The sequence below is a fragment of the Enoplosus armatus genome, chromosome 22 (assembly GCF_043641665.1).
Source record: "Enoplosus armatus isolate fEnoArm2 chromosome 22, fEnoArm2.hap1, whole genome shotgun sequence".
Lineage (NCBI taxonomy): Eukaryota > Metazoa > Chordata > Actinopteri > Centrarchiformes > Enoplosidae > Enoplosus > Enoplosus armatus.
This window is the reverse complement of record NC_092201.1, coordinates 7250417-7276232: the sequence shown is the minus strand read 5'-3', so window position 1 is coordinate 7276232 and position 25816 is coordinate 7250417. Positions and strand designations below refer to the sequence as shown.

The 25816-nt window shown below is 41.1% G+C and overlaps 1 protein-coding gene across 1 annotated transcript in view; it reads left to right on the top strand.

Moving 5' to 3' along the window:
* The window catches only part of iqsec3a (IQ motif and Sec7 domain ArfGEF 3a), an 88452-nt gene that overhangs the window by 39448 nt on the left and 23188 nt on the right, over positions 1-25816 (top strand). The window contains exons 3-5 of the mRNA XM_070929280.1: positions 5654-6317; positions 14140-15419; positions 23576-23737. Coding sequence (XP_070785381.1) covers positions 5654-6317; positions 14140-15419; positions 23576-23737 — 2106 coding nt within the window. The remainder of the gene's footprint in view (positions 1-5653; positions 6318-14139; positions 15420-23575; positions 23738-25816) is intronic.

Here is a 25816-nt window from a genome sequence, read left to right as displayed (position 1 = left end):
CTTGACCTCTTGATTAGAGTCTTTTTGTGAATTTTAATAGCTTGTGTGTTTTTATTTTTCATCAGGGGTTAGAGCTTCTTAAATGAACTGGAAAGAAAATGATTTTCAGGCTGCAAGGCGCAAAAATGAACTTGTGTCACTGTCAGGGCGGCCGATTTTTGTTGTATCTGTGTTTTTCTTGCGGCTTGGAAATTCATCACGGTGAGATTGAAGTGAATTAGCTGAAATACAGATTTCTTTTTTAAATAATACAGCTTTATAACATGGTAAAAGTAATGTAATCACACTTAGAACGTCAAAATGTCTGAGTTCTCTGCTGAGCATGTGGCACTAAGTCATGTCTCTCCTGCTTGCTTAGACTGTGATGAATTTCAAATACACTCTGGTGATGTATTCAGCAAATTTACCCCATACATTACCCTCTCCATGCATCGGAAGAACGAAATATGCTTATTTATGCAGAAGCTTCTGCTCTCCAGTCTGCCCTTGTGTTCTGCCTGATGAACTGAGTAATTCTCTATGAGCAGTAGGAGAAGCAGAAACGGGAAGTGGGAAGGGAAGAGACTGATTCCTGCTTAGTTTTGAAGAGGAATCATTTTGAGAGGCAGAAAATACAACAGAAGGTGAAATAAATTCTTGTTGGCTACAAATATTTCAACATGAATAATTCTTCCATATGGTAAAAATGTAAAATCCATGTTTAAGATTGAAAGAAAACTACTTTCTCGAGCAAGAAATGATAGCAGCGAGCGTCAGGGATCTCATTTGCTATAACTTGTGCTGATGTGGTTTTCCTCACATAATGCCCTCTTCAGCAAGTCTTTGGCTGCAGTCCACCAGAGGATAGACCCTTTGAACCCCACTAGTCACACAGCCTTGATATCTCTCTGCTGCTGCAGACCTCCACGGTGATGATGCAGCAAAAACTCTGCGATCAAGGTTAATGAAAGTCGAAGCAGCCCATGGCGACGGAGACATAATCAGTGGATCTCCTGCATAAAGATGGTGGTCTTCCTGTCAGATGTCATCACCCTTACACACAGTACAACAGATGCTCAGTGGCTGTAGTCAGCATTGGGACTTTTATCTGTATTTTATAATCCTTCCCAATGGAACCACTCGCCCTGGTTGTTGAATACTATAATTGAGATTCGCTGAAAAACCATTCAAGCATCCAACATCTGTCTATTTGGCCCTCAATTTTTTTACGAGGGCTGAATTATATAATATTTAAAGAAATAGTTCGACATTTTGGGACATATGCTTTTTTGTTTTCTTGCTGAGTTGGATGATTTGTTAAAAGAGTACTCCACTGATAAAGCTCACTAATTAGCACATTATATCTTCGTTATATGTTCAAAAACCAATGTTGTAAAAACAACAATTCCTGGAGTCTCCACAGGTCACTTTGCAACTGGTTAATTATTTCCCAAAATGTCAAACTATTCCTTTAACCAATTCCACCCACATCTCTGCCTCATTCGAAATGGCAAAATTTAGAATTAAACATACAGTGAGCTCCCATGTGCTACATACAGTGTGTGCGCTCTTTTTTGTAATTTTTTTGTTCCAACAAACAGCCAAAATGTCAGTAAACCCATGTCCTAGTATTCAAAATATCCCTTTAAAACCTGAGAATCTACCTCCATGTTTTCTACAGTTTGTGCTACTTCATGCCAGAAGAGCTGACTGATGTCTTTGTCAGACGTCTCTGCTGCTGCCCGCCTGCTCCCTTTCACTCTGCAACAGAAGTAATGGATAAGAATGGAGAGAATGCAGCATCTCCAAAATGCATCTCCTTGATGTTCACACACAGCTGCATCCGAGCCACTCGGGAGGCTCTTAAGAGAGAAACTAAGATGGCCACAAGGTTGAAAGAGCTCGGAGAGTTTAGAGAGAGATTCTGTTGAGGACGTTGTCCCCTTGATAGGATTTCTTGATATCATGTTTATTGCCACATTATTTTGAACTTTTTTGTCACAGCTTCACAGTGTTTTATTGCTTAGGATTGGCAGTAGTTGGAGAAATAAACAATATAAACAATATACACAATATGGACTGTTTGGAGGGGACCTGACCCCTAGGTTAGGTCCTCCCAAGAAAAACGACAGCATCAGTCATTTCAGCGAGTGCCCCAAAAACACATATGTTCACGTTCAACTGACAAAGCTCTTAACCCTAACAAAGTACTTATTTTAACCATTTCCCCAAACCAACTTAATGCAGGACTTTTACTTGTAATTGAGTATTTCTACGTTTTATTGGTACTTTTACTTAAGTAAATAATCTAAATATTTCTTCCTCCACTGAACAAAGGGCCTATGCTTATACACACACATATACAGAGAAAGCAGATTACGTGACTACACTATATTCACACACATTCAGCACAAATACAGTACGTTTCACATCCCTGCAATGCTGCAAAATGACACACATGATTGTAACAGCTGCAAAGGCTGCACGTATGGAAATTGTGTGCAACCGAAAGCAGAATGAAGCCTATACTCTCAATTCAGTGCTTATATTTTTTGCCTCCCGTCATAGTTTGTGAAATTTAGCAGGGTATCTAATCTGTAAATCAGAATTAATTCAGATTCCTTACAATCCATGGACTTGATTAACACTAGTGGACATTTGCTTTGCAGGTCCGGTATTGTAAAACATTGCCTAGGTGATACACTAACACACAGCACCAGCAGACAGACCTGAACACACACCAGACTACAGTACCAGCCTGTTAGCAATCATGGCAGAGAGAGCAGGAGACGTCAGAAGGACACGGTAATTATATTCTCGATGGAACGCGTGGAGGCCACTGTGCTCATCCGTCTTCAAAACTGAAGTATGGAAAGATGAGAGGAGGAAAAGAGAGGCGGCATCCAGGGCTTGTCTCTGCCTCGTCAGTCACGTTGACACCTGGAACCGCTCAATCTCCTTACCTGGTGGAGGACAGAGTGGCGGGAACGCTGTGTGTGTGTGTGTGTGTGTGTGTGTGTGTGTGTGTGTGTATGTGTGTGTGTGTGTGTGTGTGCGTGAGACGGTTGGACAGAGAGGATGACAGGAAGCTTGACAAAATGGATGAAAGGAATGAGGATGAGAAAAGTTGATATGCAGAGAGAGAGAGAGTTTGAGTGACAGACTTAGAGGTTGGGAGAGTTTACAGTAACTCTCCAGCGGATGCACACACATGCTTTACATAAATATACACACATGCATATATTCTGTTATCGGTGACTGCGTTCAGACACACAGTGATTTATTTACTGTGTCTGCTCACAAATAATCCCACCTTATCCACAGTGTAACTTTTTTTGGTTCCCTTATCAGAATTTTAGACTTAAATCCAGCCGCACGTAGCCTATCGGTCGTCAGATTATCTCTCACCAGAACAAGTGCTCCTGCAAAATGCAAATAGGAGAGTCTACATTTAGATTCACAACAATGAGCAGAGATGGCAGGCTACAGGACGACCAAAAGAAGTCTATTTTTCTGCAAAAGAAAAAGCTCACCTGCAGCTGAGTGTCGAAGCAGCAGACTTTATTTCTCTATTCATTATTCATTACTCATACAAGCTCTATTTTAGAAGTTGCAGACCCAGCTATATCCCCGCTAAAGATACTTTCTCCTCAAGCTTACGTGCTGCCATGTGTGATGAAAATGAGAAGTGAGCCTCCTGTGCAGGAAGAGGAAGCAGACGGGATTTCGCTATGTTTGAATCTTCTTTTCAGATTTGAGGCTGTGTACACACAAAACACACTCTAGACTAGAGCAGAAGTAAGCAGATATATAGACTGACACACATTTATATACGACCGCACATTTTAGCTACAAATACACACATACATTAAGTGGGTATGTAGAGTACAGCAGGTACATTTCCTTACTATTTTCACATTCTCTCTGCAACTTCTGAAAATCCACAGATTTCGGTTGTTTAAACCAAAAGTTTGTCGTCTCTCCTCCTCCCCCCTCTCTGGGGAGAATCATGCTGATTTTCTTCTGCAGCACTCTGCATATGGCAGCCTGAATGTCCTGATTTTATGCTCACTGACTCCAGTCTTATCACCGTATCCAATAAGAGGAAAAAAAGCAAAAAGGCCTTATCTTAAGCTGGGTATTAACGTGCCAAGCTGTTATCACAACCACTCTCAACTAGTGTGTAAACCTGGCTCGAATTCACGAGAATCTTTCAGGAAAGTCAGCTGATACTCAACATGTTGCCCGAATAAAACAAAACAGAACAACTGTGATAATGCTCAAGCAGAAACCTAAAAAGGACCTGGCATTAAATCTGAAAATTGTTTTTAATTTATTATTCAGATGTTGATTTATTTGTGCATCAAGCTAATACAAAGTGTTTTAGCCATGCTAGCAGCATAGCTCTAGTGATGAGCTACTTCTGTCCTGTCTGAAATGTCTCAACAACCACAGGATGGATTGTCATGAGCTTTTGTACTGGCAGTCATGGTGCTCAGAGGCTGAATTCTAATAAATTTAGTGATTGTCTGACATTTTATATAGCGTCATCAGCAGTCCAAAATGTTGAATTTATCGAGTGAAATATCTCCACATCTACTAGATGGATTGGCACAATATATTGACCAGACATTCGTGATTTTTCCTCTAGCACCACCATGAGTTTAACCTTTGTGGTGAAATGTCTCAAAAACTAATGCCATGAAATTTAGTACAAATATTCATGTCCCTTCCAGGATGAATTATAATGACGTTGGTGATCCCTTAACTTTTTATCACCATCAGCCTCAGCTGTGCTCTGTGTTTAGTGCTAATTATCAAATATTAACATACTAACATGCTAAACAATTCTCTTGCATTGAAGGTACACTGTGTGACTCCAGCTTTCATAAAAGACTTATAGTTAGTGCATGTACAGTATGTATGACAGTTCGAGACCAATAGGAATTGTTAAACTCAAGGCACTGACACTGAAACACAAGAGTGTGACAAAGAAAGAAGGAGCTAATCCATCAACCCAGAAAAAAATGGGCTTATAAAAGGAAGGAGTAAGAAAAAAGAAGGTCTAGCTGGTCAGAAACAGATCAAATTAAAACACAGTAACACAGATTTCCACCTTCCCCCTGTGTTTCACATTGCACCTCTTGTTGTTATTACACCACAGAAGCCGCCTCCCACACTAACACATTCACATATATATAAGCACACATGTAGTGTAGAAGGCGTAAAGACATTTGTATTAGCTGCATGACTATCCCCCATGTCTGTGTCTGTGTGTGTGTGTGTGTGTGTGTGCTGGGTGTGTGTCACTATTGGTTGTCAACTTTCTTGTTTTTTCACATTTTCTCTTCTGAGGAATTTGCTGAAATGAATAATCGCTTTTGATCTTTTTTTTTTTTTACTCTTGTACACTGTGGTTTTGTCAGCTGTTCTGTGCTGCACATTTTTACTCCGTTTCATTGTCTGTCAGTGTCTAGACAGACAAGAGAAGCAGACAGAACAGAGCAGGTAGACAGATGAACTGGCCCTGCACACAGTTGGTAGCAGAGTGAGATCAATACAAAAAACAGAGGGTCACCTTCTTACCACTAACCCAGGCAGCCTGGAGAAGAGGTCAGAGCTCACCACGGATGCAGCAGCAACCTCACTCTGCGTTTTCTCCTCCTTTCTGCAGCGATGACCTTTCTCCAGACTCGTCTTTGGGGAAGGAAGGGAAGGGAGGAGAGGGGGAGCTGCAGAGTGAGGTCGAGTCACAACCACAACCACAACCCCAGCCCCAGCAACAGCAGCAAGAGGCTCAGCCACAGACTCAACCACCACAGCCACAGCCCCAGTCTGAGCCCCAACCTCAGCCCCAGCCCGAAACCAAACCTCAGCCTGAACCAGAACCGAAACCCCAGCCTGCACCGGAGCCCGAGTCTGAGCCAGAACCTGAGCCTGAGCCTGAGCCTGAGCCCGAGCCTGAGCCCGAGCCTCAGCCCGAGCCTGAGCCCCAAGTCGAGGCTCCGAGCGAGGAACGAGCACAGGACCCCCCTAAAGCCCCTTCGCCTTGCAGAGAGGAGCAGACAGTGGGGGAGCAAGAGAAGGAAAAGTCAGAAGAAGTTGTGGAAGCAAAGAGAAAGCAAGAGGGAGAGCAGGCACAGGCCGAGCGTCGTGAGGGCGAGGCAGCACAGGAAGAAGAGGAGGAGGAGGAAGGGGGAGGAGCAAAAGGAGGTGGGGCAGGGAGGAGAGCCAGCCTGCACCACACGGCTTCGCCCTTGAGGGTGCAGCGCAACGGGGCCGGCTCGCACTCCGCCACCTCCGACTATGAGCTCTCGCTTGACCTCAAAAATAAGCAGGTAGGGTTGTGTTGTGGATGGGGGAGGGGGTGAGGGTTGGTGTGTTGTTTGGGTGAGGGTCGTTGGAGGGCGGCAGGTACAGTACCTTGGCTTGTATGTTTTGTACGTCTTGTGGTCTGACATGTTTGTGATGTTTAGTTTTCTGTCTGAGGAGAAGGACTTTTGGTTTGGGGGGGGGAGCTGGTGTTTGATGAGATTTTTATTTTTGTTTGTTTGTCGTACTGGTCCCTATCGGCACTTCTAGACTTTTCCAAACTGTGTCAACTAATGATGAGCTTCCTTTTCTTCATTATCATGAACCACCATTGTCATAGCCATGTCATCATTTCATCAACATCCTCACATGGTTTCGTCTTTCACCAAATCTGGATTGTGAAAGTATGTTTTCTGGGAGTACCACATCATTTATATCCAGGTATTTTACTGCTGTGTTGTAATTTATTGAAGGTAGAGCGACTCATGTACATACATTTTTAGTTTGAGGTCTTTTATACACTGTATTATTTTGACAACAATATGCACACATGCACACATCAGGGTAAAATAAAGACAATGTGCAAAGTTGAATGAAGAGCCTTTTAATTTGTCTTTTCTCTGCTGCTTTATGAGATACTCTGGATGATGAAAAGCCCCCATTTCCATGGAGGAGAAGCATGCGACTGTTATCTGTTCTCATCTTATTACAGCCAGTTAAACCAATTTTGTCCAAAACTGATGTGTCAATGAACTGTGACTGTATTTAAAAACATGCATTTCCATGTTCTCATGTCTGTGTTCCTATCATGCTGTTCATCAGGGGCTTGGAAGTCATTACATAATCATCTCCATTTCAAGAGCCATCAAACATTCGCCATCCATTTTCATTATCATCCATCCAACCAACATTCTTCAGTCCATGGATCTTCGACCAGGTAAGGCAGCAGAGTTTGGGTCTAACTTGTGGGGCTCCCAGTGTGCTCCTGATCAGTTTGTTTAAAGGGGCACTCCACTGATTTTACACATGAAGTTTAGTTTACTCCAAGGAGTACCACAGAGCCTGTGAGAACAGTTGTATAATGTCTTCTGTGGCTCTTGTAGAGAAATAACCCTAATGATGTCATCAGGGTTGTCTCGGCCTGGGCTTGAGACCTACCATTTTTAACAGACAGTCTGTATTACAAGCTGGAGGTATGGCTTTGAAAGAAGTGGGCATTTAAGAGGCAGCGAGGGTTTAAAGATAATGTTAAGTTGCATTATGGGAAATGTAGGATCCAGTGTTTTTGGAGTTTGACCCCTACTAGTGACTAAAAGTCAGGATATGTCAGCCTCTGCTGCTTCAATTTTGACCATTCGTTTTTTAATCTATCTCGTGAGTTCCCCAACTTTATGGAAGTGCAATTCATTATCTTTGGACTGTGGCCTGTTGGCTGGACAAAACAAGACATTTAAAGTCGTCCACTTGAGCTCTGGGAAATTGTCATGCACAATTTACACTATTTACTGACATTTAATCGACCAGTTATTGTCAGATTAATGGACGGTGGAAATAATTGTTAGTTGCAACCCTAAATTACACATCATGCATGTTTTTTTTGTCAGATTTCACAATGTTTATTGATTAAATGGTTTCTTTATAAGGCGCAAACGTTGCTGACCTCCCTCCCTTAAGTCTTGACTTCCATTGCTGCCATTGTAAGTGTGGTGTGGTACACTTGACCACACTTAATCAACCCGGAACAATCGGTAAACATCGCCCTGGTGTTAAGTGTTTCTCAGTCTCAGGGCACCATTCACAGATTGCATAGACAAATCTATTCAGAAGTGACACTGTCGGTGTCATTTGGATTGTGTCCATATGTGTCAATATTTGTTTGAATTCAGTAGACGAGAAGAAAACATACAAAACTGATGAGATACCAAAGCATTATGGTGGATGTTTACTAGAATCCATCTTCCAAGTGACTGGTCACTGAAACTAATGTATTTGAGCAAGATGGTTGTTTTATTTCACTCCATCTTCACTCTGTTTTAACTTCATTTCCTCACTCATCACTTCCCTATTCGAGACTAAAGGTTCTTTTAACCTCAGCTCTTCAGCGTCTCTCGCTCTCACCTACTTTCTCACTATTTTAATCTCACGTCTGAAAGTCTCCCGTCTTCCACTATCTCCTGGTCAACAATGCTGGAGATACGCGATCAGCAAGATTGATCTTCTGTCTGTACAGCTGGGGGTGCAAGGGCTTGATGCATCTACAGATCAATGTCAGGGTAATTGGATCTGCGGCGCGATACCTTGATTGCTGGGGAAAAACCACATGACGAAGTATTTGAGCGCTAACTCACTTCAACTTGGGTGTTCAACCTCCAGTTATACGTTCTTGTAGTTTTTCAAACTGGTTTAAATATAGAATTGTTATAAAATTTTAAATTATGCCTCATAGTAGAAAGCTGGTAAATTAAGATGTTATTTTCATGCCGTGGGCAATTTTGTTCTTTATATTGATATTCATTTCTGTAAGGTTCTTTTCTTCTTCTTCTTCTTCTTTATTGAGATCAACACAAATTCCACACACAATAACCACAAATAAACTACACATTTTATGATTTACAGAAGAAAAAACAACAACTCTAACTTAAGTCATTGTACATTTTGGCCTCCTTGCATTTATGAATGTGAAATTTGGAAATATACAGTTGAGAATTAAGAATCTACCAGTTCTATGTATATCTAGCCAAATAGTACACAAATTTCCAATAATATTAAATGTTCATCAGTAGGGCAGTTGATAAAAACACAAAAGTTATTCCAAAAAACTTTTTCAAAAGGGCAGTACCAAAATGAATGAACAGCAAAAAAGTGCATAAAAAGTTCACAATGAGCGCAACTTCGCAGTCTTTAATGTACTCGTATCCAGAGAAAAATGTAATTTGAAAACGTTTAAACTTGGGGGACCAACGGTCCAGCAGTCAAATTTGCACAAATGACGCAAGGCAAAAATGTTGCTTAGCTTTCTGTGTGAAAACACCTTTAGTCCCTTTTATTCCACCAGTACACTGACTTGTCACTAGCTTAGTTTTAGCATGTACCAGGAGCAGGCCATAATGAGTCTATTTAAACTCTCTCAGCCAAAACCTCAGCAACAAAACACATTTTTCCTGTTTGTATGGCACTGGTAAATTTACTAAAAAGTTGTCTATCAAAAGTAAGTAATACAGGTTCAATCTGACTGCAAACCCGTTTGTTTTATGGGATGATGAAGTGATAGGTGATAAGTCTTGACTGCTCCTGCTCTGTAATTGCTGCTAATCGCTTGAGTAATTGTGGTGCCCATGAATCAAAAGGCATTTATCTCACTAAAGTGAAGCAAAGTTAAATTTGATGGCTTGTATTAGCTGATAATTACACTTAAATGTCCAGGTGACATTCAAGAAATATCAAACAAGGGGCAAGATTAGAGCTCAGTTCTTTTCTGTTACACACCAAGAAGTTGTTTAGTAGCTTGTCTAAAAACTGTCGGTACAAAAAAGGCACGGATTAGGCAATGTGAGGACATTGTTCAATATAGGTTGCTGCTAGCAATATTGTTTTTTTTTTTTGTGTGTGTCAGAATTAGTCTTTCATTAACCACTGACCTCTTTCGCTAACTGACTTTGGTCAAGGATGAATCAGCTTAACGGATCACCATCCTCTGATGACATCAAGTCTTTTATTGTCATCCTCATTTTGTAATACAGTCAGCATTAGTTGTGTCCCAGTTTTGCTGTTATATAATCATCTCATTAATCATGCAGATGTTTCTGTGCTGTAAGACAGTGTGCATGAGCATGAAAGCTAATAATCGTGCCATTGCATTTTGCCCCTTCTTTCTGCAGCATGTGAGATCTGATAATCTGCTGTTTTACTTACGCACATAAGTCTTTTCTTGCACATTTAAGGGTGAGACCCATGAATTTTGGTGCTGATTGATTTATGGCTGAAATCATAGATTAATAGAGAGGGCTGCGCTTAATGTATTGTATGACAATTCACATTATAAATTATATATGTAAATTATAAACATGATAAATTATAATTTTAAAGATAAGATAACATGTTGTTGCTGGCTCATTCAGCCTAGGATGTTGATCCTTCAGTTTATCAGAAATTTAAAATACAGTACATCGTCACTGGACAGCAATGTTGTCATGTGCCTGTGGCATTGATTGATACCATATGTCTGTACACTAACAGCTAGGAGACAGTTAGCTTAGCTTAGATCAATGATTGGAAAATGGGGGAAGCTGCTAGTCTGGCTCTAATACCCCGTAACACCACAACTTATTGTTTTTAGCTTTTGTTTTTTGTACGGATAAAATAAACAAGATGTGTTGATTAGTGAGCTGTAGAGGTTCTGGTACACATATTTTGTTACTTTCAGACACAGCTAAGCTAAGTTAAGCAGTTGCAGGAGCTAGCTTTGTATTTATCATATAGGCATGACAATGGTATCAATCTTCTCATCTAACTCTCGCCATAAACAGCAAATAAGCATATTTCCCAAAATGTTGAACGATTCCTTTCAGTTGGTAGTAAATACCTGTTGCTGTTTGACTGTTTGACAAAGAACCAAACCGTTTTACCACAAGCTGGTGTTTTAAATAAAATTGTATTTCTTAAAAACTGTCCCGTACTTACTGTGGCTGCTAGTGTAGCTCATGAATGGAGTAATACTTAAACACATAAGGTTTAAGGCAGACATGTAATGCCAGGTTATTTTCAGAAATGCTCTTATAATGCTCTTATAATGCTCCAAAAGAAGAGGGAGGGCACATGATTCTGCCTCTTGAAATCACTAAAAAAACATGCTGTGTATTGTACTTTCAGTTGACCTTTCCAGTTCTGAGACACATTTCCATTTGAAGCACAAACATTTCCAAGAATTCCACCTTTTCCTCTCAGTGATATCTTGCCAATTCTCTGTGTAAATGTAGAACTGCATACTGCAGTGTCGAACCGCTTTGCACGGTTTTGTTTTCCACTTTTTTTTCACCCTCATTCAAAGGGGAACATGAGGTCAGCATGGTGCTGATCTGCCCGTCAAAATCGATTTAGAAACCCTGGTGGAACAGAGCAGTGCCATCACCGTTCTCTCGAACCACTACGTCTCTGAATAATCTCTCTCCATCAGTGCTTAGTGAAGTGATCAGAGGTAGAACTGACAGTCGGCTAATGGGGGGGATTTTCAGCAGTGCCACTCTTGGCACGGTCATCCGTCTCACCACCTCTTCTATATCTTACCTTCTTCCTCAATACCCTGAGCCACTTGTTTTCTTCTTCCTTCACTGCTCTGTTCGTTCATCTTTCTTTGTCCTTCCCTTTTTCACATGTAGCACAGATTCTAGTTTCTCTGTACCGTGCTCAAGTCCAGATAGGGATGTGCCAGTATGAAATGTTCATGCTAAGATTACTGTGGCCGTAAATATCACGGTAAACGGTATTAACGATAATCATTCTTGAAATACTTCTACTAGTGCTGAAATGAAAGTTGAAAGTTTAAGACACTTGACTGGACATTACTTGCATGCACCATCTGTGTCTCATTGTTTCATACATGTTTTGATTTCTTCAGAGCGTTAACAGTTTTTACAATAGAAAGGCGCTCCCTTGTGGTATTATTACCATGAGAATGTTTGGCCACCGCAGTAAAACCGGTATCTCATCTCTAGTCCCAACACAATCCTTGCTAGACTGGCATCAAATCCTTTTCTTACTTTCTTCTTCCGCTCCATGCGCCATCGTCCTGGTGGCTATAATTCTATCTGAATGGCAAAGTGTATCATATACACACTCTGATAAAGTAAGCAACGTGACCAAAATGCTTTATTCATCATCCCCGACCCGGCTTACGTAGAAGGCAAAACAAACAAGCTCCACTGCCACATTTAATCAAACGCAGCCACACTGATGGCCCTTTCTCACATTCAAGGGCACCTCTGTAGTGAAACTCTTTGCAGAATTTGTTTTGATGAGGGACACCTTTCTGAGTAATGAGGTCAATCATATTACCTCCACAACAGACTTAAAAAAAAAAAAAAACTACAAAAAGGTCTATTTTGGAGCGCAGTCATGGCAATAAGGCTAACCTTGTCATTTCACGAGTGCGCACAGCGCAGTCACAGAACAATCCAGTTTAAAAAGTGATGAATACTCAGTTTGACCAGTCTGCAGGAGTTGACAGCTACTAAGAAGTCGCCATCAGCAGATACAGTAGAGCTCCAAACCAGCGTCCTATTCAGAAAGCACTTTAATATTCTCAGTTCGTCTCACTTTGCTCGCAGAGGCTCTGCAGTGAAATGTAAATGGAGTAGATAAGATGGATTTTCAGTGTCATTCCACTTTTCTAAAGAGCTTTGTATGTGATTCCATTCCTCCAGTGACAACGGCAGAGGCTGCATCTTGTTGAACTAACCACTTATCACAAATTGCGAACCCTCGAGGCATTACAGCCTATCAGGAGACTGTACAAGGTGGTTGGGTGACTTTGTCCAGGCCTAAAGCGAAAGGAGATTAGCAACTGAACGTCACATTTTGATCCTTCGTGGCCACGGTAACCATTTGTACAATTTACATGAGGGATATTTTACTTGGACGAAATTAATCCTCATGTACACATCACCCTGATACAAGAGCTCCTAAAGAAAACACTTACAAAAACACTACAGCAAGGATTTCTATTTCCTAGAATTAAATGCCATGCTAGTCTTTCAATGCAGTATATTTAGAACGTTTTTACACATTTTTTTAAAACATTTTTTCTAATTTTTAAAATGACAGGATGTGACACTGCTTTTCTTTCCAGGCTGAATCCTCCCCCACACGCGTGCCCTTGATACAGTTAGAACAGAAACAGAATTATATTCATTGATTTAGTCTGAATGAAAAGGATTTCAGAGTGACTCGAGAAGATAAGAGCTCTTTCTGGGCACTTCCAAAGATACCCACACCCTGATTGTTCTGGGAAACTCAAAGAGGTCTCATCTAGTGTTTGAGCTGCTGCCAGATGAGGATGGCTATATTACATCTCTATCTATTTCCCACAGCATTTGAGCAATTTTTCACAGGCAAGATTAATGGCTTGTTCAGTTTCAGACAATTTAAAGTTGCGTGGAGGACCTCTCTGTGGAATTCACAGAGATTATGAGTTCTATTTGCTGAGGAAATGAACAGTTTGTCCAAATGCCATGAGTCAGCCTTTACTGTGTTCTCTCTATCTGTGGCTTTGACCAAATTGCATATAGTTTCAGTGCACACCTCACAAGGCCAGCTTGCAAAATAAAATTACTGAACCAGCTGAGGATATTATTTGAATTTGGAGTACTTTCATGTTTGAATTTTGCCTACTCCTTCCAAAGATTGGACTTTACAACCATTTTCATCTCCTGGGATTTTCATTTGCTTTTCTCAGTTATCCCATCTCCTCTTTTAATGTCGTGCTCATTCATTTTCCACCCACAATGCACCTGTTTTTTCACATTGCCATTCAACGCCATTCTTCCATGCACTGCAGCGACGGGCAAGAGAGTATTGAAAATGTTGAAATACTGGTAGTTTCATGGCTTGTATGCTCCCTTTTCACAAATGAAAGTGTCCTTGATACAGGGGATTATGTGATGTATGAGCCCTCTTTGACCATGGCAATGTTTTTTGTTACCTGTGTGTATCAATGTTTGTTCTGCAACTTCTTATCAATATGCAGCCATAACTGTCATATATGAGTCCTGGCAGTTATGGTTATAGGCTGTTATATTTTGAATTCAGAAATTCCAGCAATTCATTATTCTCCTTTTATATCCTTCTTTTTAGATCGAAATGTTAGAGCACAAATACGGTGGCCACCTCATCTCCCGCCGTGCTGCCTGCAAGATCCAGACTGCCTTCCGCCAGTACCAGCTCAGCAAGAACTTCGAGAAGATCCGCAATTCGCTACTTGAGAGTCGTCTTCCTCGACGCATCTCCCTGCGCAAGGTCCGTGTGCAAAACACGGAAGGTTTCTCAGCTGAACGGGCCCTGGCAGAAGGCTGCAATTTGGCAGGTATTCCATTGGTGCGCTCACCATCTCTGCCTGCCACAGTCGGTGGCACCCTGACCGACCTGGAAGACTCATTCACTGAACAGGTCCAGTCACTGGCAAAGTCCATAGACGATGCACTCAGCAACTGGAGCCTGAAGACCATGTGTTCACTACAAGAAGGCGGCACGTATCAGTTCAGTGCCGACTCCTTCAGTGCAGCAGCAGCAGCAGGAGTAGGAGGTGGAGGAGAAGGAGTTGGTGTGGGAGAGTCAATGATTCCTCCAGGCCCGGTGGACCCAAGTGACCTGTCGAGAAGTGCGAGCAAGCTGATGATGGCATTCCGGGATGTGACGGTGCAGTTCGACAGCCAGAACTTCCGAGTTTCATCCTCAGTCTTGGAATCGTCCACTTCTGTCACCCTCGGTAGCTGCGTCCAACAAGAAGGAGCCGCCTCCACTGTCACAACTGCTTCCACAACAACAAACTCCACTCCAGTCTTCATTCCTCCTGCTCCCTCACAAGAACCCCCTCCTCCTCCTGCAGAGCTCCCAGCTGAACCCATAGATCCCCCACCGCCCCCACAAGAACCCCCACCACCCCCAGAATCAGATACAGAAGGAGATGAGCAGGATGTTGAATTCCCTGCTCCTCCTCCGAGTGAAGAAGAACTGGGGGAGGAGGAGCAACCTCCCCTAACCCCTCTGGATAAGATGGCTTCTCCTCAAAGCCCAGAGGAGATTGGGGTGATGGCACCACCACCCACAGAACCCCCTTACGCCCCTCCACCACAGGGGGCTGTACTGCTCGGGAGCTCGCCCGCGGTGGAGCCACTGGAGGTCAAGAGATGTGGCTCCGAGACAGCAGACAACAGCTCAGAACAGATGAGCAGCAGCAGCACGTCGACAGAGGCACGCTCCACATCTGAAGCCTCGTCCAAGGAAGCGCTGCAGGCCATGATCCTCAGCCTGCCGCGCTACCACTGTGAGAACCCTGCCAGCTGTAAATCACCCACACTGTCCACTGACGTCATGCGAAAACGCCTCTACCGCATTGGTCTCAACCTCTTCAATGTGTGAGTAGCCACTGCATTTTTTATTCTTTTGTGTTTAGATGATTCTGATTCAGTTTTAAGGGTCATGATTCACTGCAGTGAAACACAAAATGAATAAACCCAAAGAGATTTGGACATGACAGAAACAGCTTTTATAGTTCCTTCTTTCCAAAAATGTAAAGGTGGTACAGTACCCTGGAGTAGGATTTCAAAATTATACATATATATATTATATATATGATCAGATGTTAAATCCAGTCAGGGAATATCATGGCATTTGGGAATAATTTGGGAGTTGTCATTTAAGCTTTACTCTCAAAGACCGGTGTTGTAAGGTGTCAAATTGATTAAATCTACTGATACAGACATAAAGGAAGAATAGCCTATATATTCTGATTAACATTATTATGGAGACGGTGGTTTTATTGGAAGGGATGAAAAGCTGTAAGCACAGTGAGATTTATGAAACAGTCGGTACCTCCTCTTAAGTGTACCACAAGTTTGATGGGGCCCCCTGGACACAAAAAGCAAAGAAAACCACTTCTCCCCATTGTGCTGGAAGAACAAACAGACAGAAGTCCAAATCCCAAAGTAGATCTGAGGTGCCGTCTTTCTTCTTATAAAGACAAATCAGAACAGGTACAAGAAGAGAGAGGATGAATTATTGACACAGAAGGGTGTGACGATTGATCTGTGAGAGGACAGGAAGGAAAAGAAGGAAAAGTGAGTACCTGGGTGAGATTAGATAAACAGTTATTGATAACCTAACATGAGTAGACATACCCAGACATGGTGGTTTTCACAAGCACTTGATGATACAGTTTAGCTGACATTTGTGTGCATCTTTTTTTGCCAATAACCCAGGTTGATGGTGGTAAAACCCGATACAGGTAACTCTTGTATTCCTACCACTACCCGACTCCCATTGCATTTTCCTCTGTGGCCTCACAAATTGTCAGCAGGAGAAAAACATGTCTGTCTTGAAAAGCCTGTTTATGTTTGCTGGTTGCAGCTTTTCAGTCATTGTGAATTCAGTTCCCCCTCGCTGCCTAGTGAAGAGTGACAAAGTCAAAACCAGATAAGACCTTCCCAAGACGCGCTCCAGACAGGTGCAAGGTGGTTACATGGCAGCGAGAGATAGGAGGAAAAAAAGGCGTTGCCATGGTGACAACAGTGCATGGGGGCCAGCACTGACTGGATCTGTTGTGTTGATTTGTTGAGAGAAACACTGAATCCTTGAGATGTGTGTCAACCTCACTCAGTTTTGTTGTAGAAGTCCAGCTTGTCATCATAATTCAAAAGATCAATTACATATTCGGAGGAGCTATTCTTACATATTACATAATGTATATGATACATTTATTTTAAGCTGTAAAGGCAGAGTGAAATCTAATGTGGGAGCTGACTTTAAGTTGGTTTACGCTTCAAAAACAGGCCTGATTTTATTGGTTCAACACTGTGAATTCTCCTTTTAGAAATGTTTGTGACCACATGACTCCTGAAAATGAGCTAAGCAGCCAACAGCGCACTTGGAAGCAATCTTTAAATAGGGAGATTTACCATATGCTCTGTTAGCTTTTTCACCCAGAGCATACCCAAAAGGACTTAAACACCCCACATATTCAAATAAACTTACTGGACTCGCTCAAATATATTGCAAGTTGAGCACAACCAGTGATGGAGTAGCTGGGTGCAATTAGCTGGAATGCATGAGGGGTGAATTCAAAAAAATAATGGCAGCGATCCACAAAGCCTAAAATTCTCATTAGTCATTCTGCTGCGAGTTGTGAATGTAATTAAAAGTTCCTTCAGCGCTGTGTGAAACGGCACCTTGGGAACTTGAATGAAAAAATTGTTAACATTTCAATCCAAGCTGGGGTTTTTTCGTCCCTGCCACCTCAACCATTTCTGTAGAAGCTCCCTTTGCTTTCAAAAATATCTTGCAGTGAAGCAAAAATACACTGTGTTCCCTTGGGTGCAAAACCACTACAAGATTTTGTTAAGATATTGCCCCAATTAAGCCATCTCATACAAATTTAGAAGATTGGAGCTCATAAACACACATTATCTTTTTTGCTCACTGCCAAGCTCTGCAGCGCAATAAAAGTGCACAATAAAGCCGATTAACTTTGGCTCAATGCTGGAGCGTGACACTGAAAACAAGAGGAGCAGGAACGAGCTGTGCAGTTACTGGATGGAAGACGCAGAGGGAATAATCACCACGGGAAATGTACAAAATACACAAAATAAGTTAAAGGCCTAAAAGAGAGTTGTGAAGTTGTCAAGTAAGTTGGAGTATGGTATATTTTTTCATTTTCAAATGCAAGGAGGGAGGTAGATTATATAGAAATCGCAATAAAAGTTTTTTTTTAATTGGATAACACCAGATATCAACACATCTGCTCAGGACATTTCCTGAAGAGCATAAAGAAAAAAGTATTAGATTAGTATTAGAAAGTATCACTGCTGAAAGGTGCCATTTTCGCATAGTCCGACAAAGGTCACATTATTGAAATGTTGTTGTTAATGTGCACAAGAAAATGTATCTTCAATGACAATTTTTCTCACAGTGTTAAGCCTTTTATTCAACCAATCAAATGGTGTGCAGCAATCATCTAACTACACTATAGAAATTTCACAAGGTGGAAGGTGTCTTTTGAGCATTGTCTTACGATATCAAGTCAAAGGGCAAATTCTGCATTTAAATTGCACTAGGTGTTACATTCTGTCTTGACTGCTGTCAATAGCCAGCAAATGTCATCTTCAGTGTCAGAAACTATGATTACTTTATGTTGCTTCATCACAAAAGGATCAGGTGACATAACTTATGGTGTCAAATATGTATATAATCATTAATTATATATTAAGAGACCATTACAGGCATTCTTTACGTCAAAGTGACAAAGCCCCCTTGCGGCTGTGATAATTATGAAACAAAGGAGGAAGTCAGGTGATTGTTACATAACCTTAACCAAGGGGTTTATTATTGTTACCATGACGACAAAGCCTTCACAAGGTAGTCATTTTAATCCAAACCATGATTTCTTAAACATAACCAAGTCATTTTTGTGCCTAAACTTAACCAAACCTTATAGGGCTTGTTGAATATTAAGGTTTGTCAACAGCTAAACATAAAAATAAAAAATACAGCAAAAGTACTTAAAAGATAGAGTTATGGTCTGGCAACTAAAATAGGGCAGGATTTAGTCAGACTCAAATGAGGTAAAAACTACAACTAAAAGAAAAGATTTAAATGATTAAAGTTGAGGCTTGAAGCCTGGCATCGACACCCTCACTTTCTAGTCATTATTTCTATATTAGAGTGTCTGTTTCTACCCCAAGTTACTTTATATGTGCAGAGGACATACTGGTATTGTGCTACTTTCATGCAGTTTTAATCCTGCCTTCCAGTTAGATTTAGCAAGTCTACCTACTGTTATAACAAAAAAATCACTTGGTTGGACTCTATATGTTCTCTGTATTAGTTTTTCAAACATGTCCACTTTGACAGTGTCAGTCTGAATGGCAGCTGGAGTGGCAGAGGAAGATTGGCTGTAGCATTTATCTGTTTGTTCAGATTTAAATTGAAACACTTTTTCATGTTTTGGAGGGGACGTGAGGACTGTACACATTTCTGATGACTGTTTAATGAAAGCTCCCACTTTGATTACGAGGTTCTGTGACTCTTTAGAGATATTTTCATGAAATGAGAGGTTTCATAGCCTTTTCTGTCTATTTGCAGTCCCCTCTTCTCATTCCCCCGATCAAACACCTTGAAAGATAAGCTGACTTTTAATAAATTGGCTACAAGGGAAGAGAGAGACAGAATGAGGAAGGGAGAGCAAAAAAAGTAGAGAGAGGGCAATAGAGCTTGAGGCTTATTAGTTCCACCAGTTCATATCCTCCCTCTAATACCTGCGCTGTTGTATCCTTTGCATCTTAAACAGGGCTATTTGCTTTGGGATAAAACTTGGGTATTGCTTGATCATGCGGACAAAAAAAGCTCACACAGATGCACACAGTTGGGAAATGTGATGCGTGAGAGTGTATGAGTGTGTGTTTGTCTTGCAGCAGGTGGTCTCTGCACCAGGAGTAAGACAGGCAGGGGAGAAAGTAAATCAAAGAGAGGAAAAGTCAGAAGTTTTGGGTGTATCTGTTTGTGTTTGTGTGTGTGTGTGTGTGTGTGTGTGTGTGTGTGCATTAGCCTAGCCTGCACAAGAATAAAAAGATGTAACAGTGTGTCATGGAAATGGAGTGCAAAAGAAAGAGGAACTAAAGGAGACACAAAAAGGTAGACGGGGGAAAAGGTTGAGAGAGACCACTTGATAAAGTTTCCACCTTGAGTGTGGATGGAATGACAATGACTCCATTATGGGAGGGGAGAGTGTCAAGGACATCACACAAGGGAGCTGGTATCAAACCTTCAGCAGGGAACGGGCAAAGAGAGAGGGACGGATGTGAGCAGGTGTGACATTAATGACAGATTCCTGAGTAGATTTCTCTTTTGTATGCATGACTTTTCCATTTTACACCACTGGGTTAGACATATCCTTAATTCACTTCCCTCCCTCACACATTCTGGTGTCGTCAAAGCATTGATCAGACATCAGACATCATGGTGGAATCAGATCGACTCTCCATCAAGCATAAGGGCTGTATGAATTCAATAAAAAAGGTGGCATAAGAGACGGTGGTGCAAATGTGAAGAGAGAGTGTGCAAGAGAGAAAGACAGATTTGAATACATATGTCAAGTAAGGCTAATTAACACAGCAAATCAGCAAAGCCTGGCCAACTGCTCGGGAGGGATAACCTGACACCAGGAGGAGAGAGCGCTACAAAAAAACTCATACAAACTGTATGTACGGTTTGTGCTTGTTTGTGCGTACACAAACCTCGCCTGTATTAACATTCCTGCCCTCGGTGCTAAATGACCCAGCACATAATTACAAACTCTGAAATCCAGATGGCGAACAGAGGAGGCATTTCTAATTTCTCTTCTGCAGTTGACAGGTGGTACATAGAAAGATTGTACAGTAGCTCAACTCATTTGGAAAAAAATTGATTTATATATATAGTGAGTCAGCTGTAACTATCTGAATACGACAGCGACAAGCTAAGGAATAACAGTTCATATAGTTAGCTAGAGTTAGCTAAAAGTAATGGATAAACGGTTAGTTGATAGCTAAAAGTAATACGATAAATGGTTGAAATAGATGGTTAAATTGATAGATTAACTGTTGAAATTGTTAGCAAAGTACAGGAGAAATGATGAAATAGCTAAAAGTAATGGCGGACATAGTTACAAGCAATGGTTAAATGGTGAAAATGTCCAGCTCCTGCCACTCTAATCAGTAGTAGTACAAATGCAGATTTGACCAAACAGACCTGAACATTAACAGTTCAATTGAAGAACGTTATTGTAACAATAATTACAACGTGTATTTTTGGAGCAATGGGCCTTCAGAGCAAAGGGTGTTTGTTTTCGGGATAACGGGCTGGGCTTTCGATCCAATGGGACATTTTTTGTACTTCTGGGGTTTTGGAATAATGTTCCATCGGAACAATAGCATGGCACTGAAAAATGCACGGGGGCACAAACCAGCCATTAATCTATCAGCGGTTAGTAATGAAACAGAAATGTGTGCATCTGGAGAAATAGGCAAGATGCAGTGCTGACAGTTAAGCGCTTGTAAAGGCAATAAAACACAGCTCTGAGGTACGGACACTGTGCACACCTGAAATACATCTGAAATAAAGGGCCAATAAAAGTGGATATCAAGGTGGTGAGGGAAGTATGTATTTATGGTGGGGTGAGAGTCCAAGATGAAAAGTATGTGTGAGGGAGAAAGATGTCTGGGCATGTAGCAGTTTATTTGGGAGTTGTCACTTTAGCATGACATCTGGGTCCTGTCTGGCACTGTCTCTTGCATCTCTCTCCTGTGTCTTTGTGTCTCCTTACGTTGTACTCTTGTTCTCTTTTCACACTTCAATCTTTTAAGAACCCAGTTTTCTGTTTTCAGCCATTGCATACTGCAAAAAGGTTTATACTAAATGTAAATGTTCACTGACATTGTTTTTCATTTGTTGTCCCTACAATGTCCGCTCATAGCAACTAAAGCATGATTTTATTTCTAAGTTTAGTGGTTCACACCACTGGTTATGTTAGGGAAAAACTGTGGTCTTGGTGAAAAATTGAAAACGTTAATAGTGACTGTGAGCATGCGACAGGATGTGTTTACTGTATTGACATTTTAAAAATAAACCACAATTGTTCTCTAACCTTTACTAAAGTGCTCTTGTTGCCTAAAATTAACCACACGGGACTCAGGATGCAAACATCCGGTGTCAAAGTCCTGAACTTTGTACGCTCACACACCAACTTCCTCCTGAGACCATCACAGTACTTACACCTTTCCTCTGGAGGAAGGACAGTTATCAACAGGACGATCAGGTCCATGACGTGGAAATGTAAACAGGGTTGCTTCCAGCATTTGAACAAAAAACCCATGCTTGTGATTGTCTGATGAGGACAGTCTGTGCACCACACATCTATCTATCTTGTATCTCCTGTATCATTTCCTCCATTTCCTTCCCTATCTTCATCCCTCCATGCACTTGTGATTACGAATAATAATCACCATGTGTGATCCGTCTGTTGTTGGGCAAACATCAAATGAGTGATATCTGCCAAATTCGTTTGGCGAGACATCACCTTCAGCTGAGAGGGTGAGCTACAAGCTGAGAGTGTGCTGATGCTGTCACAGCAGATGCTTTCAGGCAGTCCAGCCTGCACTCATCATCCTCCCGCTCACATTCCCATTCCCGCACATCTGCTCTGTCTGGTCTTCTTCCAGCCTCCTCCTTCTATCCTGCCCTTTATCCTCCCCTTTCTCCTCCCCTCTGTCCCGCCCTCGCCTTACTAAACCCATTAGCTGGTACACACACACACACACACACACACACACACACACACACTGCTGTTATGTAAAGGCTGTGGTTTAAGCACTGTATAGAGACTGTAGAGGGAGAGCTGTGGCAATAATGTGGTAGCCTTTCTAGCGCAACCATCCTCTGTGTCTAATAGGGTTATAAATAGTCAAGATATTACTCCCCTGTTCATACATAAGTAACTTCTGCCAAGCAGTCAGCTGAAAACTATCAGCAAGTTTTCTGATAGGATCATAGGACAGGAGAATATTTTCAAAAAGAAAATTCATGGAAATAAATGAGATGTTTAGACAATATTCTGAAGGTATGAGCAGGGATGTACACGTCATTATCCAGACAAATAGATGTTCACTTAGACACATGCAATAGACTAGACTCATTGATGTCAGTCACACAGAATAGCCTCTTAAAGGTTGCTAACATTAGCTATCGCAAGCTACTGGTCGTACCAAAACAACATACAATGTTCCAGGCATCCATTAGTTTCTATTAATCTATTACTTTTGGTACGCTGTTAAAATCCACTTGGAGAGATTTGACATATATGTCCCAATGAACAATTTGCCACTCAATTTATGGAAATGACAAAACAAAACTCACAAACTTTGACTCTAATCTAAGCTAATCTTAGACCTGTCCCAGGTCCAACAAGGTCTATGTGAGAACGCCTCAAAGTCTGTGCTTATAAGATCCCAGATCAGCCATTATGATTCAGACAGTATCCTCTGAATTTAGCAGAGTGTTCAGCTGTTTAGTAGTTGTTAATGAATGTTGTAATTCAGCATGGGAATGAATACAGATGAGATTCTGCCCTGTGTGTTTTATCACTTTCAGCCCACCGTGCAGGTGTGCACAGTAAGCGCCCAACTTACAGATATTCAGACCCAAGAACCTCATTACTGCAATGCATCACTTTTTTATTATTTATTTTTATTGTCCTTAATGCTTTTTCAGCATAAATAAGAAATAAAAGCTGTAGCTCTACTTCATGTTGGTGTGGTCTGCATGTGTGTCACACCTGCCCCTCGATAATCTTTAATCTGAACAAATGGACGTATTAATGCTGCTAAGTGTGGTTAAGTATGTTAAAGAGCAAATCATCTGTCTCAGTCACACTACTACCACCAATGTGTAGGACATATAATTGCATCTCTGCAGTTTTAAAGCTCAGACAAGATTTCCTTTCACTCACACAGTCCTTTCCTTTCTTCTCTTTTGTTTGTATCAGAAACCCTGACAAGGGCCTTCAGTTCCTGATCTCTCGAGGCTTCATCCCAGACACTCCCATCGGCGTGGCCCACTTCCTGCTACAGAGAAAGGGCCTGAGCAGACAGATGATAGGAGAGTTCCTTGGCAACAGCAAGAAGCCCTTCAACAGAGATGTCCTAGAGTGAGTATCACACATTATTTCTTGAAACCACTTGAGGATAATTTACTGCTCCTCATAAGGTGATTCTCCTTGTAATCCCTCAATTTTCTGGGAGATCAGGGGTCAGGGTCAACTACAGGACTGGATTCAATAGGGGATTTAGCACAAGGAAAATCCTCAGCTTTATTAGTGAAAATATTGTGGTTGTGAGTCATGATGATACCTGATACCAACTGTGCACAGGTTTATACATTTATTACACATTTATACATTTACACATTTGTCAACTCTATCGTGGGGTCAGGTGTTTCCCTGAAATCTACTGTGAAACCAAAATTGTAACTTCAGAATCCACTTATGTCAAAGCTGTTATTTTTGCAGACATTGACATTTGGTTGTATTTTTCATCAGAGTAAACAAAAAAAAACAAGCTGAAATTGAGGTGTCATCATCCAACAAAATGTAAATGTAGGTTGACTCGCAAGACAGAATTATTGAAGTTGGATTACAAGCTGATAAGACAAAAATAAAATAAAAACCTTTCCTGCCCTTTTTTATTTTTCAGCTTCTTTTATCACATTTATATCAAAATTGTAGTTGCTGTTGTATTGCCATTATTATCCGACAAGTAGTAAGAAACAAAGAGCAATTTAGCTGTCATCTGATAATGTAAATATTGAGATGAGGTTTCATAACCCATCTCAGCAGAATAGAGGGAAATGTAGCTCCTGTCCCATCTAAATTAGATCTAAACCACCAGTGTAGATCAATGATATTCTCTGTTTGGAGCATGGGGAGATGTGCTGAAGTGTATGGGATGAAGTACTACTGTGTGTGTGTGTGTGTGTGTGTGTGTGTGTGTGTGTGAGCGTGGTTTACTTATGTTGTGGGGACATACACATTCACAGTCACATTGTGGGGACTCGCCTTCCTTTTGGGGACAAAATGCAATGTAAATATTTCAATTTTAGGATGAAGACTTTGGTAAGGTTCAGGTTAAGGTTAGGGTTAGACAAGAAGTGGTTATAGGTAGGGTAAGTCTCCAGGAAATTAGAAGCTGCATACATTTGCATTTCAATAATGAAAGACGCATTTTCTGGAAATAACTTAAATAAAAATATCATGAGTTATGTCAAGACGTTGTCCTAAAAAAATACTTATCCAAAAGCTATTCAAAGCTGTTTTCAAACAAGGATTGATCACTTTTGTCCACCTTTTCTGTGCAGTCTGTTCTTTACAGCAGAATATAAATAAAAGGACAGAAAAAAAAGGACAGATGCTTTCTTTTTGCATTACTCATCAAATAAACGTGAAGACACAGTAACACATGCACATGCACACATGACTCACTTCAGCCTTTAAAGTTTCATTCCAGGTCATTAATCTGATTGGCATTATTTTCTCTGAAACTCCAGAGACCTTTTCTTCCCCTCTCTCTTTTCTACTTTTATTTCCATCTTTCAACATCTTCCTTACTTTATCTCTGTAATTGCCTTTTTTATTCTATTACATTCTCCTATTCACCAATTACCTCTTAATTTGCATATCAACCGGAGGAGGTACCGCAGATCTTTCTTTTATCCTCCGTTTTGTACAAGTTATCAAACTAAGAACACACTTTTAGTCTTTGCAATGTCAGACATACATGACACAGCACTCTACCAAGTTGTTCACCCCAGGTCGCCCTCATCCAATATCCATATTTTCTTAAATGGACGCTATCATGGTTCCAAATACATTGTATTAACAGGATTATGCTTTTAAGGCTTCAAACTCCATTTCAGAGTGCAGATATAGTCAGGTGACATTACTTATATAGATGTATATTTTCCCCTATTTTCCTACAGAGCAGTCATACAGCCACACTCTGAGTGGAAGTGATGTTGAAGAGGAACATGATAGGAGTGTGCAAAGTGTGTGTGAGAGCACTCTCGATAAAGTGTAGTCACAGGAGAGCGGGTGAGGGATTGCAGTCTAATGTGAAAATCACTCATGGTGATTTACTGAGCCTGAATGCGTGTGTGAGTGAGTGTGTGACCTCTGTTTGTGTGTGTGTATAGGGAGGCTTTGAATGCATGTGTGTCTACATTTGTGGTTTGT